This window comes from Xiphophorus maculatus, chromosome 2 (genome assembly GCF_002775205.1).
Source record: "Xiphophorus maculatus strain JP 163 A chromosome 2, X_maculatus-5.0-male, whole genome shotgun sequence".
NCBI lineage: Eukaryota > Metazoa > Chordata > Actinopteri > Cyprinodontiformes > Poeciliidae > Xiphophorus > Xiphophorus maculatus.
The window spans coordinates 1291506-1309965 of record NC_036444.1 but is presented as its reverse complement, the minus strand read 5'-3'; the positions used below and the strand labels follow the sequence as shown (position 1 = coordinate 1309965).

At 38.4% G+C, this 18460-nt stretch overlaps 1 protein-coding gene across 1 annotated transcript; it reads right to left on the bottom strand.

Annotated features, from left to right (window-relative positions):
* Positions 1-864: 864 nt before the first annotated feature.
* LOC102223097 (probable polypeptide N-acetylgalactosaminyltransferase 8) lies at positions 865-18387 on the bottom strand. Its single transcript, XM_023347889.1, has 11 exons — positions 18086-18387; positions 14474-14807; positions 13519-13685; positions 12018-12204; positions 8064-8261; positions 7143-7257; positions 4454-4639; positions 3344-3481; positions 3177-3269; positions 1763-1933; positions 865-1668 (listed from the first exon to the last, which is right to left on the bottom strand). The coding sequence occupies exons 1-11, from the start codon at positions 18261-18263 to the stop codon at positions 1549-1551; spliced, it is 1887 nt and encodes a 628-aa protein (XP_023203657.1). The 5' UTR covers positions 18264-18387; the 3' UTR covers positions 865-1548.
* Positions 18388-18460: the final 73 nt, after the last annotated feature.

The window sequence follows — 18460 nt, the reverse complement described above, 5'->3', positions numbered from 1 at the left end:
CCGTACACAAATCAAAAAGGAGCCGGAAGAAAAAAAAAAGTAAAAATCCTTTCAATAAATAAAAAATATTTTTTCATGGCGGTCTACATTAAATTAAAGCTGCAAACAATATTATTCTATTTATTATTCACTGTTTTGAATTGATTGGTAGTAGAGCATTTTTTAACTCCTAAAAATTTCACAACTATTCTCTATGCACATTTATTTGAATGTTTTACTTTGGAAATCCCACTTCCTTTTGTTATCGCCATCAATTGATCTTAAAACAAATACATTTTAACTGGCAATAATCTCCTTATAATGAGTTCTTCAAAACCCTCAGATTGAGATAAAAAAAAATCAAGAAAACAAAAAACAGTGAAATTTTCTGATGTTAAAAGTCAGATTAGTGGAATAAAATAAATTTTTTAAAAAACAGAATTTTCCATTCATTTCAGGAAAATAAATTAAATTAATCTCAAGCTTCTGATATGAAAGTCTTAAAATTGTGAGAAAAAATATCCATTTTTCAATATTTGATTCAATATTTTCTGGTATGAAATCAAAAAATTTCAAAGAAAATCTCTGAATCTTTTCAGTCATATTTCTGATAAACATTTTTCTAAATTTTAAGTTGTAACTATGAAATGTGCATTGATATTTCATTTATTATTTCACTATTTTTTGTAGTTTTTTTCACAAATGTCTTTCCACCATCTGAACTTCAGTTTTCTTGAAAAGTGATAATTCTTAAAAATGTACAAATGTCAATTTAACTATTATATTACAGAAACATATGACTGAAGTTTGTGAAAACATTTTTTTCACTCCAAAATGAAACAACTGCAGCTTTGCTGTCATTTTAGTAATAAAATAATCAAACTGTAACTTTTAAAGTTTTATTTTCACACAGAACTAAAATATATTTTTGAACCGAACTTTCAGCCGCACTGTGCCGCCAGACAGGAACTGAAGAAAAACCCAAAACTAACAGAACCATGTAAGCAACTTTACACTTTTTAAACTTTGACATATTTTCTATATAAAAAAAAAACAAAAACACATTAAAAGAGGCGGACATTTAAATGCTCCTGATCAGGGACAGCTTTTATAAAAATAAATCCAAATTAAATTTCTCATAGTAACGAAGGTTATTTGAAGCAAAAATGCCAGATTTCTTATCCATCAACATCATCTCAGGTAATAAAGCACGAACGTTTTCACCTTTAACTTCTCCAAACAGTATTTGGTTGTTTTTTCTTTTTAACAGCATTTTGTAACAAAAGTCTTCATTCGGTCCGTCAGAATAACGGTTTCTCCTTTAAAACGGTGAAACCAGCTGTTAATTAAAGAAAAGCTGCAAATGGACATTTGTTGGGTTTTATATGCACCAACGCTCACATTATTGATATGAAAACAAAATAAATATTTAATCTCCCTTCATCTAATTTACAAAATGTTTCCATTTTATATTCAGTAAAATAAATTCATAAAACATATATATATTATTTTCTTTAACATTTTAATGACCCGTTGGCCTTTGAGCAGAAAGCTGCACCTCAGGTCGGTTTAAAAGTCTTTAATGAGGTTTTGGATCTTCCACCGCTGGCCGGTGCATTCCTGGATCACCAGAACCCTGTTCACCATCTCCAGGCAGCGCTTCGTCTGACGGTTCTTCAGCTCTTTTCCCTGGAACAAAATTTAAAAAAGGGTCAAAAACAATAAAACTTAAGAGTTTACGTTTGAACGGTGAAGTAAGTCTGAACTGGTTCTGAAGTCGAACCTGGGTGAAGTCCCAGTATATCCCCATTCCTTTCTGCATGGCCTCTTTGCAGTTGAACAGACCCGGCTCGGTTTTCTTCTCCCCTCTGTCGGTCAGACAGCGGTTGTCGTTGTACTTGTGGGACTTGATGCCGCCGATGTACATCTCACCAGTTTGACGGTAATAGGCCATCTGGAATAAAGACAGGAGAAACGGAGAGGACCAGATCAGTGATGAAATGTTTAGTATTAAATGTTTCAGATCATCAAACTAATTTTATTAGACAAAAATAAGATGTGGTTTTTAAGTAATGAAATCATTAAAGTGTAACTAACCCCGCTGTGAAACAATAAACCGATTTTCTTTTTTACGTTGTTGTTCATACTGCTAATTAAATGCGACTGAACGGTTTCCGACCCTCAGGAAGAACGTAGCCGTCACCCTGCGGCGCTCTGTAAAGATGGCCGCCGCCGTCATTTAAAGGTGTTATGCTCCTTGATCAGGTTAGGATCGGTCTATGGGTTAAAAAGTCATTCTTAGACAATGAGATTTTACTTTGCTCAGTTCTGCCTATTGTGAGCTGTTTAAGGGCCTTTGTCACTTTAAATCCAAATAAGCTGCTGCTGGCCACGCCCCCAAATTCAACACACAGGAAAATGGCTGCCAACAGATGAGCAGTTATACAACCGTACATTTTTGAAAAGCAGAAGCGACATCTCCTGCACAATCAACCAGAATGCAGCAGGTGGTTTCTGGATGGTGAGTCAACAACAAAACTCTTGTCTTTTCCAGCAGCCGTTGTACAGCGCATATGGTGGTAAAACCAGCTGAACAAATGTGCTGGAACTTCGCTTGGGTTGCTAGGTAACGAGAGTAACTCCTGGGGTTGCTAGACGGGCTGGGACTTGCTGCAGTTGCTAGGTAACCAGCTGATTTGTGACGTTACATTCTAGATGTTTTTGAAAGGACTCATTTTCCAGGCACCAAAAACAAACATTTCATTACAAAAAATGGCTGGGGGCTTTTTTAAGCACTTTGGTTGTTTACAGAAGCAGTAGAAACTGAAATAGAAGTAAAATGTCATAGGGGCCCTTTAAAGTTCTGAATCTGAAGCTCTGCAGGCCTCACTGCGTCTCTCAAGGTCAAAGGTCATGAAGCGACTGTGAGAAAATGGCCTCCATAGGACCAGAACCACGGCTGACCCAAAGGAACATAAAAACTCGCCTCACATTTACCAGAAACATCTTGAAAATCCTCAAAACTTTGATAGCATTTAATAAAAACCTGATGTTTGTTTTTACTCAGATTCTTTTTTTTTGGTGTTAAAATTTATTTGTTGATCTGAAAAATTTAAAAGCAACAAAAAGAAAATCTGTAAGGGAGTGAATACTTTTCCACAGCGCTGTTTGTGACCCGTACCGACCGCTTCTCTTACCTGCGGTCCGTAGTAATGGCAGTCGTAGGAAATGGGCGTGTCGCCGGGGACCGGACCTTGGTCGACGCACAACTCAGAGTCCAGGTTCTTCAGCTGCCAACAGAGGAAGAGGAGGGTGAGGAAGACGCACGGCTCCATCCTGCCGGAGGACAGCAGCAGCCGCTTACCGCGCCGTAAGCTAGCAGGTTGTCCCAGGGGTCCAGTTTGGGGTAAACGTTGTCCAGGTACCATTTGAACGGTTTGCAGTTCAGTCGTTCTCTCAGCTTCTTCCTCTCAGAAACGTCTCCGATGTCGATACCGTGATTCTGCACAGAAAACAAAACGGATCCGTCTGCCTGAAATCTTTACTCACTGCAATCTGACCTGTTTAAGTAAAAAAAATAAATCAGGGCTCCGACTATCGATTATTAATCAATTATTCTGACAATTAATCGGATTTTAAAATTGCCACATTCTGCATATTTTTTATTTATTCACTTAAATCCATTTCACACATATTATTAGAAATACATTAACATTAACAGATGCAAATAAGCAAATAATTAAATTATTTTTTTTATATATAAAAAAACATTTTGTATAAAATGGAACATTTCCAGAAAAATATGAAAATAAATTTAGGATACGTTTTTTTTTAATCCAGCAGAACTACAGAACTGACTGCTTTGCTTATTCAATTAAAATATAGAATGTTTATTTATTTCACAATTTATAACTGTTTTTGCAACTACAATTAAAATTTTGCAATGTGACATTTTGAGCCGAAACATTTGGACACACAGTTACAGTCTGTCATCAGCGAGGCGAGAAGAGGAGGCTGCTGCTGCTGCTGAAGTCCTTTAAAAAATGAAAACCTGGCCAATCTGTCTGCTTATTTTTTTTATATGTTTTTTCTTGTTTATGTAGATTTTAGATGGGATTTAATGAAGAAAAAAACAATGCAAAATTCCTTGCAAATATTTCTAAACTGGCAACACAAAACGTGATTTTGATTGGGGGACAAAAAATAAAAAAATATTATAAAATCTGGGCAGGACTGACCAGAACTCGCCGCTCATGGTGGCAGTTTTTTCTCTGGTTCTGATTCTTTGAACAATGTCTCTTCAGATACTTTAATACGACGTAGTTTTTAAAATTTAATTAAAAACCGAACTTGATCCAGTCAGACTACAGGTAATGAAGGCCTGTCAGTCATTGCTAATAAAACGTTTCTGTGTAATGATTCTGAGACGTTTGCTTTACGCTCATGCGTTGCTTCCTGTCTGCGGCTCTCGAACCTCGAAGGGAATATTCCAGGCCAGGTTGATGTTGTGTTTGTATTCGTCCATCCAGATCTCGGCGACCCTCAGGGCGTTCCTCTTCATGGCGGGCGTCAGGTCCGGCATGTAGGGCTTGTGGAAACGCTCGATGTGGGCGATCTTTGAGCACGGAACGACCTCGACGCTGCCGCCACATGTCCACACCTAAAATCAACCAGAAAAATAAAAATCATTACAAAATCTTGCATTATTTCTCTCTTGAAGCCCAACCACAGATTTCACCACTACTCTAAACTATACTCTTATTTTAGTCTATTTAAATAATTATAATACAAACAAAATATTTCTAATGCAAGCAGTTTTAAATACAGTGCAATTATTTTTCTTTATGCCAATAATCCATTTGTTATATTAGAGCAGAAAACCTGAACAAAACAGGAATGAAAGAGCTTTTAAAGGAATCACAGTGTGGTGGTTTGTTAGGTCTCCTAGACAACATTTCTCCTGGCCTCCTGCTTATCGTGGAAAAAATCATCAGAATTTTCTCTGAGTGAAATGAAAGCTGCAGACTTTGCCATCACTACTTGCGTTGCTGGGCGAGTCCGGCGCTGAAAACGTGATGTCACACATTTTACAGCTTGTTTCTTGATTTAAATCAGGAAGATAAGGATAAGAGAACATTTTAAAAAATGATTGAAGCTCTATAGTTGATATTTTTTGGTATTTGGTCTCTGAACGTTGCAGTATATTTTATCACCACCAGTCCAGGAGAACTAACGAAGAATCCGCATAAATGAAAGAAAACAGCAACAATAACCTGCAAATTGCCTCGTCAAACATCCTGACAACTCCTTGGGAGTTTTCCTCTGCAGGTTGTAAAACAAAACTCAACCCGTTAATGCAAACACATAAAAATTATTTAACAACCGCCTGTGTTTGAGTTGGTACTGACCTGTAAACGTCAAGCTGAACGATAATGTTGTTGAACTTAAGATAACAAGACTGAAGATAAATATGAACTGCTGCTGCTGCAGAGCAGCTTTTGAGGAATTCAGTTCATTAACAATTTAAAACGAGCTAAACACCAAACCTTAAAGTCGTGCAGCTGTTCATACGAGTCTCCAGCTACGACAGACAACTAACCAAGCTAATGTAGATATAAATACGTCACAGTCCTCGCCCCCAAGTAGTTTCTTTCATCTTAAAAACAGAACAAAGATCATTTGGCTCAAAGCGTTAAATATCCTCATTTAATACGGAAACTGAAATTCCTCTTTGGAGAAGCATTTGTCCATCATCTCAAACAGATTTTAATAAAAATGGTTATTAATTCTTTAATATTAGAAGATTATTAAAGGGGCAGTAACATGTATTTTCCAGGGATTTGGTGCTGGAATTTGATCGATTCCACGATATTGATTTTCCCTCAAAGTATCGATTTTTTATCCGTGAGTATCGATACATTTAATCCTACTTTGAATTGATGACAACTATCACTCTTTGTTTTTTACCCAGTTGCACATGTACATTAAAAATGATATGTAATGGAAAAATCAGTTACACTTAAATAATGAAATGAAAAAGATAAATTACATTACTTTTCTGAATAACCAAATACATGAAGCCACAAAAATAAAATTTAAACAAAGCAAATGTATAACAAAAACATTTATTACAGTATTACACCATCAGTTCAATTAATTCAATCCAAGTGTATGGGACAGTCAAAATGTCAACAAAATCTCTCTGTCCCTCTAAAATCTTTCCAAAAATCTTAAAAATGTACCAAATCGTATCGTTTGCTGAATATTGTGATATATATTGTATCGTGGGATGAGTGTATCATTACAACCCTAGCACGACGATGATGTGACCATGTTAACTTCAGTTATCAAAATACTTTAAATGTATATCAAATATTACTAAATAAACTTGCCTTACTAATTTAATGTCTTGAAATTGGGCCTCTGTCTCTTTAAGAAGCTCCTGCTCTTTCTGAAGCTCCATCTCCAGGAAGTCGTCCCAACATGGCTCCTCTATTAACCCTTAAATGTTTTTACCAGCGTTGCTCTGAGCAGCAGCTCCTATAAGGAGCTCAGCAGCTGTTTGCTAATTGCTGCTGGCTAGTCTGAAGGAACAGAGTAGAGAAGGAACTCCATCTCAAAGGCGGGGCTAGGTCCATCCAGATGTTTTACACAGCTGAGTGGTTGCCATGGAGATTAAAGGATTTCTCAAACATTAAAGATCAACACCACAGGTTTATTTTTGATGAGTAAAAAACATTAAAACATGATGGAAGAATAAAAAAAGTTAATTTTACACGATACTGTCCCTTAACTTTATTGTATATTTTATCTAGCTAGGTTATTTATTTGGAACATGATAGCAGTATAAAATAATAGACATACAGATGAATCTAATATTTAAGTTTTCTGAATCTCAACTGAAGCACTTTTCAAAGGTTAATACATTTTATTATTTTGGTAACTTGTGGTAATATCTGGTGAGTCATCTTTAATTTTTTCCCGTCTCTGATCAGTGGAAATGTTTGTTGAGTTTATAGATTTCATGTTTGGTTTGAGGGACGCGGCGCTTCAACAGCAGAACAGAAAGCAAACACATCTGCTGATCATTATTACTGGATGTAAACAGCAGGAGGCGCTGCAGCCTGGTAACGCCTCCAGTCAAACTTTTTAGATTTACTCACACGAATTCCAAGCTCGACGTTTTCTCCTCCATAAATTTTCATTCCTTCGTCGAGGACTCCGATTTCTCCCAGAAACTTCCTGTCGGCCACCAGGATCCCCATGACCGACGGACTCCTGCAGCGAGAAGACGCAGATTAAATTATGCTTCCTTCAGGGCTTCATGCTCAAGTCCAGGCGCTTTACTGAAATCAGGGTTTTCATGCCACTAATTAAAGGGGCTGCATGCGTTTCCCAGGCACACAAAACCATTTTATAGCACAATCGAGTCTCTGCGTTACCTTCAGTAACATTTTAAAAAAAGAAAATCCACTTTTCCACTGGTAGTTTAGTTTTGGGGAAAATATCTCGTTATAAAATAATCTTCCAATGAAACCAGTACCTTTTTATAAAATCAATATTAAGGAATTATTTGCTCCTATATCTTTCTAAAAAGATATTTAAGTTAACTGTCTTATTTCAGGTGTATTATTGTATTTACACTAGAAAAAGCAACAAAAATACTAAACACTAGTAAGATTTGTGTTTTTGCAGTGCAGCTGAAACAAGTTAACTAGTTTGATATTTTATATTTCCCCAACAGTGGCAGCAACAAACAGCAGGCAGAGATTTTCCTATTATCTGTGTAACAACTATAAAAATAAGAGAAATTGTTTTTCCATGTGTAATAAGTTTGTATTATTCAAAGTAACGGGTGTTCTTGGGGCCCCCTGGTGGTGTGGAGGCCCTCAGCAGCCATTTCTTTGAGGTTAATAAGAAACATTAAATCAGGGTTGTGAATTAGTGCTTTGATTTGAACATTTTCTATAATGTTTCTGATCATAAACAGACTCCGAATCGGCCGTTAAGAGGACAGGCGTCTCTGAGGTTGAGGAGTTTGGATCCTGCTGGAAGCTCAGAGCAGAGCTGAAGGATGAACTCACTTTCCGGGCCGGGAGCTGTCGTTGTGCTTGTAGTAGTCGGGGGCGAAGCCCTCATACATGCACCACAGCGCCCAGTCGAACGCGTGCGCCGCAGGGAGGTACTGGATGACCTTCAGGTCGTCGAAGTTCACCCTGTCGAAGACGGGCGAAACCACCGTGGTCCGGTCGGCTTTGATCTGCGTCAGCAGCGGTTCAGCCCTGAGAGGCGGACGGAATAAGACATAAAAAACATTTCTCCAGCAGATTCTTCATAGTTCTGCTTTTAGAGACGGAACTGCAGCAGAGATCTTGCTGCGGCAGGCAGGCCTTGCTGCGGCAGGCAGGCCTTGCTGCGGCAGGCAGGCAGGCCTTGCTGCGGCAGGCAGGCAGGCCTTGCTGCAGCCTACCTGATGTGTCTGAACTTAAATAAATGGGTGGAGTTTAAAAAGCAGAAGAAGCGTCAGATGAAAAACATGTTCCGCTCAATAAAAGAAACGTTTTTTTAGTTTAGAAAATAATGTTATAAAAACATGTCTGTTTGCTCTTTGTCGGTAAACAGAGGTGGAAACAGTCTGTGGGAGCCGCGCCTACATTACAAGCAGCTGAACGGATCAGAGAAGCTGAACTGGTCAGGATGTGATCAACAGCATCGGCACTAACAGGGTGTGTTTACTTTACTCCACAGATGCTGAATGAAACCGAGCTCTGGACTCTTTCCAGCACGAAATCCTCTCACCAGGTTCATGCAGAAGGTTTCACCTCAAAATTACTGTTAGAGGAGACCCATTAAGGTTCTTAAGGACCCATTAAGGTTCTTAAGGACCCATTAAGGTTCTTAAGGACCCATTAAGGTTCTTAAGGACCCATTAAGGTTCTTAAGGACCCATTAAGGTTCCTTTAAACAGGTCCAAACCGTTTCCAATATGACTCCAACGAGTACTTGCAGGCCAAAACATTTACATTTTTAAAGACTAAAAACAGTTCTATTGAAATCAACAGCATCGGCACTAACAGGGTGTGTTTACTTTACCCCACACATTTCTATTGAAATTGTTTTACCTGCTTCATGCTAAAATAAACTTAGCATAAAATATTTTACACAAAATAATCCCATTTTTTGTAGGAACGGAATGTGTAAATTTTTCTAGATTTAACATTTCAGAAGAGTATAATTATTAATTATTATATAACAAAAAAGGCAGTTACTTCACTTATTTACTCTGGCCTTGATTGAAAAAAATGTAAAAAGATTGAATCTATTCTCTCAACAAAAACACAAGTTAAGTCATTCTTTATTTTAATACTTGCTGCCAAGTTTTAATAATGTAGTTAAAAGCAGATTTAGGTGTACCAAAGTCTGCTTCATGAAATTGTGACGTATTTGTGAGAAGATTTTAATTTGTGGCTCAGAACGTCTGCATCAACCTCCTGCTCTGGTGGGACCAATCTGTGTCATTCAGGGACCATAAGTGGCCCCCGGGCCACTCTTTGGACACCATGGGATACAAAACGTTCTCGTTACGTTTTTTATACAAAATCTTTGAGATTATCAGATTTCACCTCCTCAGTTCCTGTTTTCAACTCTTTGTTACTTTTAAGCAAATAAGTTGCAGCTGGCCACGCCCCCTCTGCTAATCATTTACATTTCATTCACATAAAAATGGCTGCAAACAGTCGCAGTTATACAACTGCACACTCTGACCTAGCGCTGGGCCACATGGCTTAAGAATAACATTTATTTTTATCACACCAGATCCGATTTCCAACTTTGATCTATTGTTTTCCTCATTTTCCTAAACAAAACCCAAAACAGGCAGAAGTTGTTTAAAAAGTGGCTTTTATCCTCCCTTCTCTGCATTGAAGAACAGATTATTACATCTGCAATTTATTTTTATTGTTTAATTACAAGATTATAGTCCTAATGTTGGCAGAATAAATGCTGATGTTAAACGTTAATGAGAAATATCCTGCTACTAACAATAATTTGATGCTAATGTGATTAAAAATGAAGAATTTATTTATCCGTATGCTTAGGCCTGTCGCTATAAACGATAAATCGATTAATCGTACGATAAATTAAAACTATCGACGTCATTTCAATTATCGGCATTATCGTCTCTTCCGGCCTTTTTCTCTTTCTGTTGATGACACCAAGGCTCAACTCCGGTGCTCTCCACTGACCCTCCCTTCCTCATTTCCGTAGTGTAAAGCCCAGCGTGATTGTCGGTCCATTTTCAAAACCTGACAGACAGAACATTAGTCGACAGAAATCCTAGGTATAACGGTTCGATCGGGTTCGTTCCTGCCGTGTGGTGTCCAACAATGGGCACAAAATAATGGCTACAAGTTCAGTGAACTAATTTTAAAACCAGGCATTAATCAATGCTTTACTACAATCTACCTGCAATGCATGTGGCTAGTGTCAGTGTAAAGTCCTGACTGAATGAAAATCATTAGAGCCTATTTACGTCACGTTAACGAAGAACAGCTGAAAAGTTACCGGGTTTATCAACTGGTAACAATTTCGCTCCAACTCCTCCTCTTGTCATTTCTATATTCTTTGCATGTTGAATAAACATTAATGTTGTTTCCACATATCATCTCCAATGTCCGCTGGACTTCGGGTTGCTCGGTGTCAGCTGTTTGGGATTCCCCTCCGTAATTTCCCCTCAGAAAACACGGAGGAGAATCCTGGCTTTCTGATTGGCTACCTGTCACATTCAACAGGTGTAGTTAAAGCGCCCAGTCGGGGAAAACCCCTGATTTAGATCGGAGCGGCAACGACGATCTACCGTAACACACTACACAATCTTAGAAAGACCAACGATCTAAGATTGTTGTAAGGGGAAAAATAGGAGCAAAAAATCATGTAGTGTGAACTATTGCATCAGGTAGTCGATGTGCCCATCTTCTCTATTTAAATCTAATTATTACTGAAGGGCAACATAATATACAGACTTCATAATCTGCACTCTTTTGGTTGAATGCAGTATTTATTTACACTTTGGCTTTATGTTGTTTAGTTTTTATCAAGTACATTTTTTATTAATGGAGACTGAGAATCCATTTTGTTTTTGGTTGTTTTGTTTATTTTGTTTATCACTTCCAGTGTTAAATATTATTTTGAAAATAAAGTGTATCTATCTTTGGCAGGAAATCGCATGCATTATTACGTCATCTACATTAAATCAGTGTAAAAAGATCTTCAAACAATATTATCGTTTATCGCAATAATTTTTTGAGACAATTAATCGCTCAGCAAAATTTGCTATCGTGACAGGCCTACGTATGCTCAACATTCATTTCATTTTATTTTGATATTTTACATGCAATAGTTACATTACAATAACTTCTGATATCTCCTTTATTCAGGAAATATTAAAACGTTTTTCTCATGATTACCAAAATCATAAAGTCAAAAATACCTATGGGGCAAAAATAATAACAGTTTTAAGAGCTAGAAATAAGAGCTAAAAACTGCCAGGTTTTTTTTCTTGCTCAACAATAAGCGTGCAATATTTTATTGTAGTCCATTTTTTAAGGAAAGCAACATTCAGGCTAAACCTGACAAGGATTTTTGCCTCATTAAAAGGAAGAAAACCAGTTTGCATATTTTTGGGGACTTATTTGGAAAAAATATGTTGAAAAGTTGAGTACATTCTCATCACAAGAACAGTATTTGGGTCTCTCTCATTGGAAATACTTGTTGTATTTGGTCAAGCTTAATAAAATAATTAAATGCAGATTTTGGTTCATTATAGTCTGATTTAAAGTAAAAGTCACAGAAAGTTAAAAGCTGGTTATTGAAAGATGAACAGCTTCTGTTTCACCCAACATTTTTAGTCTCTCATAAAATCAGATGATGATGATGTCATGTCTTTCTAGGCTTCTGGTTGGTTAATTCAGAACTACAGCCTATCAGACTGTGCAGACCAGCTGCAGAAAGTGGTTTCCTGTTGGGGTTCTGGTTCCTACCACAGCTCATGGACTTCGATGTGAGCGTCCAAGATGGCCACCACGTCGGCGGTGGCCGCCCTCCAGCCGGACGCTCTGGCGAACGCCAGGCCTTTCTGCTCCGTGTGCCTCACCCTGGTGATCCGCAGGCCCGGGTTCTCCTCCTCCAGTGACTTAATGTACGCATCAAGGTCGCCTTTCAGGTTTTCTGGAATGAAAGCAGAGTGTTGAGGAATCAGGGTGGACAGAAAAGAGCTTTGAAAATGGAGGAACTGGAATGCAAACCAGATTCAAAACAAGTGACACAAATGACGCTTCAATGTGAACAAAGAGCAAGACATGAATCAACCACTTGTTTGTTAATTAATACTTTTCACAACACATAGTCAGGACAGGCATGCAAACCCAGTAGTTCCTCCTCACAAATCCGTTTCTAGTCTCTCCAGAGTTTACCGACATGCAACAAGCTTTCATTTCTCTTTTCAACATGCATCAACTAACAGGCGGCATTTCGTAAAACTCAGTAGAAAGGAATTATTTTAGTTTTTACAGCAATACAACTGTGAAAGTTGAGCAGGATATTTTATTTTTAAGGGAGCCGTATTATGTAAAATCGACTTTTTTGATCTTCCCATCACGTTTTAATGTTTTTCTCTCATTGAAACAAACCTGGAGCGTTTCTATGATTCTTTTCTACACCTGAGTGAAGTTGCCCCACCCCCGTTTTTACTGCACCAACCAGCACAAACATTTGATACCAATTTTGTCTGATTTGAAGAAGGTGTGGTGGCCAACTCAGTCCTTTAACACATGTTTGAGAAATCCTTTAATCGCTATGGCAACCATTCAGCTGCAAAACACCTGAGTGGACCAAGTCCCCCTACAAGGCCCAGCTCCTCCCCCACTCAGCTCCAACCCAAACCCGGTACCAAACCAACCTGGAACCAACCCCAACCCGGAACCAAACCAACCAGGAACCAACCCCAACATGGAACCAAACCAATCAGGAACCAACCCCAACCTGGAACCAACCCAACCCCAACCTGAACCCGGTACCAAACCAACCTGGAACCAACCCCAACCTGGAACCAACCCCAACCTGGAATCAAACCAATCAGGAACCAACCCAACCCCAACATGGAACCAAACCAACCCGAACCCGGTACCAAACCAACCAGGAACCAAACCAACCTGGAACCAACCCAACCAGGAACCAACCCCAACCCAGAACCAACCCCAACCCGGTACCAAACCAACCAGGAACCAAACCAACCCGGAACCAACCCAACCAGGAACCAACCCAACCCCAACATGGAACCAAACCAACCCGAACCCGGTACCAAACCAACCAGGAACCAAACCAACCTGGAACCAACCCAACCAGGAACCAACCCCAACCCAGAACCAACCCCAACCCGGTACCAAACCAACCAGGAACCAAACCAACCTGGAACCAACCCAACCCCGACCAGGAACCAAACCGAACCCGGTACCAAACCAACTTGGAATCAAACCAACCCACCATTGGAGCTGTTGTCGTCCACCATGATGATCTCCTTCAGCAGGCGTTTGGGCGTGCGGTCGATGATGCTGCGTAGCGCCCTCTTCAGGATGGACAAGGCCTCGTTCAGGTAGATCAGCACCACTCCCACCGTCGGCAGGTCCTTCTCATACGTCCTCTTCAAACACCTGTTCAGGTGGAGAATCGTGTTCAACAAACTGTTTTATTAAAGTTTGTTTTGATAAACTTGTAAAGTGGAATGTGAGCAAACTGGGTGAAAGGTTAAAGGTCAAATAATTGCAGGTGGAAAGAACAGAGTATTAAGGCTAGAGAAGAAATTTATGATACTTGCCAAAAAAGATGCAAAATTAGCAGAAAAAAGTCGTAAAATTAAAGGAAAAAACTCAATTTTTCTAAAAAGATTTGAAAGCTATAAAAATTTGATGCGTTTCTTGGAAATACTCTGTCATTTCAAAATCCAGCTGCTGATAATAATTTGATGTTGATGTGTTAAAAAAATTATAATTTCCTTCTTTCTAAAACCAATACCAAACTTGACATTCCTTATTGTATTTATTAGAAATGAATTTTTTATGAAACTTGCTCGTTTTTAGCAGAGTTTCATTAAACCTTTTACAGCGTTCATTTAATTAGTTTAAATAATTGAGTTGGATTTATTTATCATTTGTATTGTTACGGCGTTTGTACATTTTGTGTTATGAATAGATATCTCTCTTATAAATGAGAGAGAAATGGAAATATAATAAAATTACTACTTCATTCTGCCATTGTTACAATTTTGTTCTCATTATTTTCACTTTATTTTTGTAAATGACTATTCTCGTATTTCAACTATTGTACGACTTTATTCTCGTATTATTTTCACTGTATTCTCATATTATTCGGATTTTACTCTCAAAATGAAAGAAAACATCAGGGCTGGTCGTCTAATATTGCTAGATAAAGTCAGTTTTACCCTTTTTCTCTGGTATCGGGCAGCGGTCGGTCCAGAGGAAGGCGATCGCTCAGGAAAACGTTGTATCCGTACTTCTCAAACAGAGCCTGGGCTTCTTTTTGTTCGTCCTCGGACAGATTCTGCCCCCAGTCCTTGAAGAGGGGCGAGTTGGGGAACAGTTTGTTGGACTTTTTCTGCGGGGCGGGAGCGTCTTCGTGCTGCTGCTCCTTCTGGCCCACCCGAATCTGCATGGCCTGCTGCAGGACGTCTGCAACCTTCCTCTGAGTGTCTCGGTCCTCCTCCAGGATCTTCTGCATCACATCCTGTCTGCGCTCAAATCCTCTCAGGATCTTGGCTGGAAAAAACCGTAGAAAACCACAAGGTAAAAACGCACATTCACCTCATCTCATCTGTCTAAATTAAAGTTATAAAGAAATTCCTGTAACATAAAGGGCAAAAAATAAGAAGCAATGCAAAATAAGACAGAAGAAAATTCTATTTCAAATTCTTCCTCTTCTGTTTTATGTAAAATATACTCATTTAAATTTAGAAAAAACAAATGAGGCCAAACAGGAAATGATTTCCAGTCTTCCAGAACAATACTTTCATTTAAAATGCCGTTTTATTCTTCCTCAAAGTTTCACTGCAAATTTTAATCCATTTATAACTCAACCTGATTTTCTTCAAGAACTTACAGAAGATCATAACAAATTCAATCTATAAACTTTTACATGTAAAGAACTTTACAACAGTACTGAAGCAAAGTGCTTTCCATTATCACAGTTTTAAAAAATAGATTAGAATAAAAATAGACATTAATATTAAGTGCTAAAAGCTGCTCTAAACAAATGCATTTTTAGATTTTTGAAACAAAAAATCAACCATTAACCTGTTAACAGCCTGCAAATCTAAAGGTTATGAATTCCACAGCTTGGGACGTCCAGACTGGGCTTAAACGTTTAAGATTGACTTTCAAACATACTGGGAGCCAATGAAGTGAATAAAATACAGGAGTGGTGAGAATCCAGGTTTATAGCAACATAAAGGTAATTACAATGTTCCTTATGAGAGCTGATTGAAGGATGTAGAGACTTTTCAAAAAGGTCCTTTTTGACTTTACTTGAAGTTCAGCCAAAAAAAAAAAGCTGAAAAAATTTGGCTCTTACAGAAACAAACTTTTCTCCCAAATTCATCACCACAAACTGCAAGGAGCCAAAGTAACAAAAGTAGGAAATATTTGATCCCCAAACAAAATGCTTTGTTTTAATTTACTCGGGTGGAACAAATATAGTGTTAGCCGCTCCCCGCTGTCCGCACGGAGTCCAATGCATGAATATTATGGATACAAGTTACTGATTAATGAGTTCAAGTTGACTGAACTTATCAAAGTACTATTACAGGACTTTTCTACAGGCAATTTTCTTTTGTATCTGTTTTTCCATAAAAGGTATTTTTCATATGATGAATTAAAAAAAAAAAGCACATCCGTATAAATTTTTTTAATTGTCAGCTGTATCCAATACTGACCGAATGATCAGAAAATTTTAGTTTCTCATTTTATTAAACTTGGGCTAATTTATAAAATATAGCAAAAAGGGAACCTCGTAGGTTTGGGCTAATGTCCCACACCGGAGATAAGGATGCGCTCTCCGCCATCTTTGTTTCTCCTACAACTGGCTCCGCTTCAGGATGACCAGCGGCGCCTCCTGCTGGATGGCGGGCAAACTACAACGCTGAAAAACCTGTCTATGAAGCGGACCTTTTCAGTTAATGATTGGGGCTCATTTTAATCTAACAGACCGTTAAATGACAATTAACTGTAAGTCGATTAACAATGGACAATTAAACTTGTAGGTCATTTGCATAGAAATTAAACGGCAGGTTCAGTTTGCCTGTGGCTGAACTCGGTGCCAATCTCTCTATTGCTAAAGAAAACGTTTTAGGACAGAGTGTGCTTAAATTACAACAAGTATTTGAATATACAATTTATGTATCCAACTATGCTGTTCTGTTTTTTTTTTTTTAAATTAAATATATAGTTTTTTACTGCCAGTTAAAAAAATATAAATGAAGTAAAACTCTTCCTGAGTGGTTTATGATTTCCTTAAGTAGATTTTAAAATTTTATTTGGGTCATAACTCTGAATTCTCAGAAAAAGGGCTATAAAGTTTATCACTGTTAAGTTGCAGATAAGGACAGAGTCTGAGGTTGTGCAGTTGTAAAAGAGGGACAGCGTAACGCATGGCGGAGTGAGGAGGAGGAGGAGGAGGAAGGTTGGCATCTCGTCTTTCTTTAGGATGATAATAACTTCTTAAGATCTGAAAACAGATCAATTATTCAATTCACTTTATTATGCAATTGGTCCATGTCTATATTAATATTGTTTTTGATTGATTTTTCCAAGCTGCTTATGCAACAGAGAGAAAAGTGTGCATGTGAATTTTACCCAAAATAATAATAATAATAATAATAATAATAATAATAGTATGTATTTATAATGAGACTTTTAATTGATGCATATAGAAGTGGCTGCATGCAACGGGTCCTTCAGGCGCTCTCCCGGCTTCCCCACCAGGATCCTGAGGAAAGCTGTGAGTGAAGCAGCTCTTCACTACATTGTTTTTTACTTAGGGTCATATTTTTATAGTTCAACAATTAACAAAATACTGTAAGAACATCTACGAATATAATTTGTAAAGTTTCCACGTGGCTGGGCTGAAAACTTTGACCCTCTGAGTGGGAGCTGCTCCAGTTGGCGGCTGACCACCAAGTCACGACACTAACTGAGTCTTTTATTTTCCAGCTGTGGGGCCACCATGCAGTCAAAGGTCACATTGTGAAGAGTGATTCATTCTGTCATTCTAGTGAAGAAGGTGACAAACAACCAAGCGAGGAAGGTTACACAGGTTACACTGGTTTAACTGGTTTCACTTATTTAATAAACTTTTATTGACTGTTTTTTTATTAAATACATAGAAAGTCGTTTTTATTGTAGAATATATATATATCTATATATAGAGAGCTATATACATAGCTCTATATATATAGCTCTATATATAGATATATATATATAGATATTTCCTGTAAGTTGTTTTAAAATTGTGGTTTCACTTTTGACCAAAGTCCCGGGTCGAATTTCAACGCCAGCCTGGTTTATTAGAGTCCGGAGATAAAATAATATAATTTTTGACTTTTATAAGAGCAGACTCAGCACTGGGTCGAAATATAAAACTGGACTGAAATCAATCTAAATCTAGGTCGTTTTCTAAAAACTATTTAAAGTAGTAAAACCAACTTTTTCTACAAACATTTGACAAAAAAAGGAAACAAGTTAGATGGCAAACTTCTGATTTATCCAACTCATCATTTTTGTTTAAAGGTTTAGAAAAAGCTGTTTTTGCCTTTCTTTAGAACACAGTCCTGTTTTACATTGATTTCAGTCCAGTTTTAGAAATCAGACAAAAAATACCCAAGTTGTGCTTTTAAGTAATTTTTGCTAAGAGACGGGATGTTTAAAAAAAACTGGAAATCCTCTCCAAGCACCTTAGCAGGTAAAAAGTCCAATCATCAGTTGGGATTGAATGTTGTGCGCAGCCTCAGTGAGGAAAACCCGGCGGATGGAGAGAAACTCACTGAGGTTGTTGAGGCTTCGCTCCAGGTTGGAGAAGCTCCCGACGGCCCGGTCCGGGTCCAGCTGCCTCCCGGTCCTCTCCCCGGCCTCATGCCCGGTCCGCAGGAACATCCCCAGGTAAAGCAGGAGCCCCACGCACCCCGCGATCAGCACCACCCGTTTGAAGGACACCGCTCTCATGATGGAACCGAACCGAACTGAACCGAACCGAGACTGGAAGCATCCAGCCTGCAGCACCGAGTAAAACCTGCGAGCTTCCTGCACCGACAGGTTCGGCAGGTGCTCGCTGCTGCTTTGGACTGGCAGTAAAGCGCTGCGGAGCGCAGGTGTGTCTAATAAACAGTGACGTCATCTGAAGTAGGGCGTGGCCTAGACGT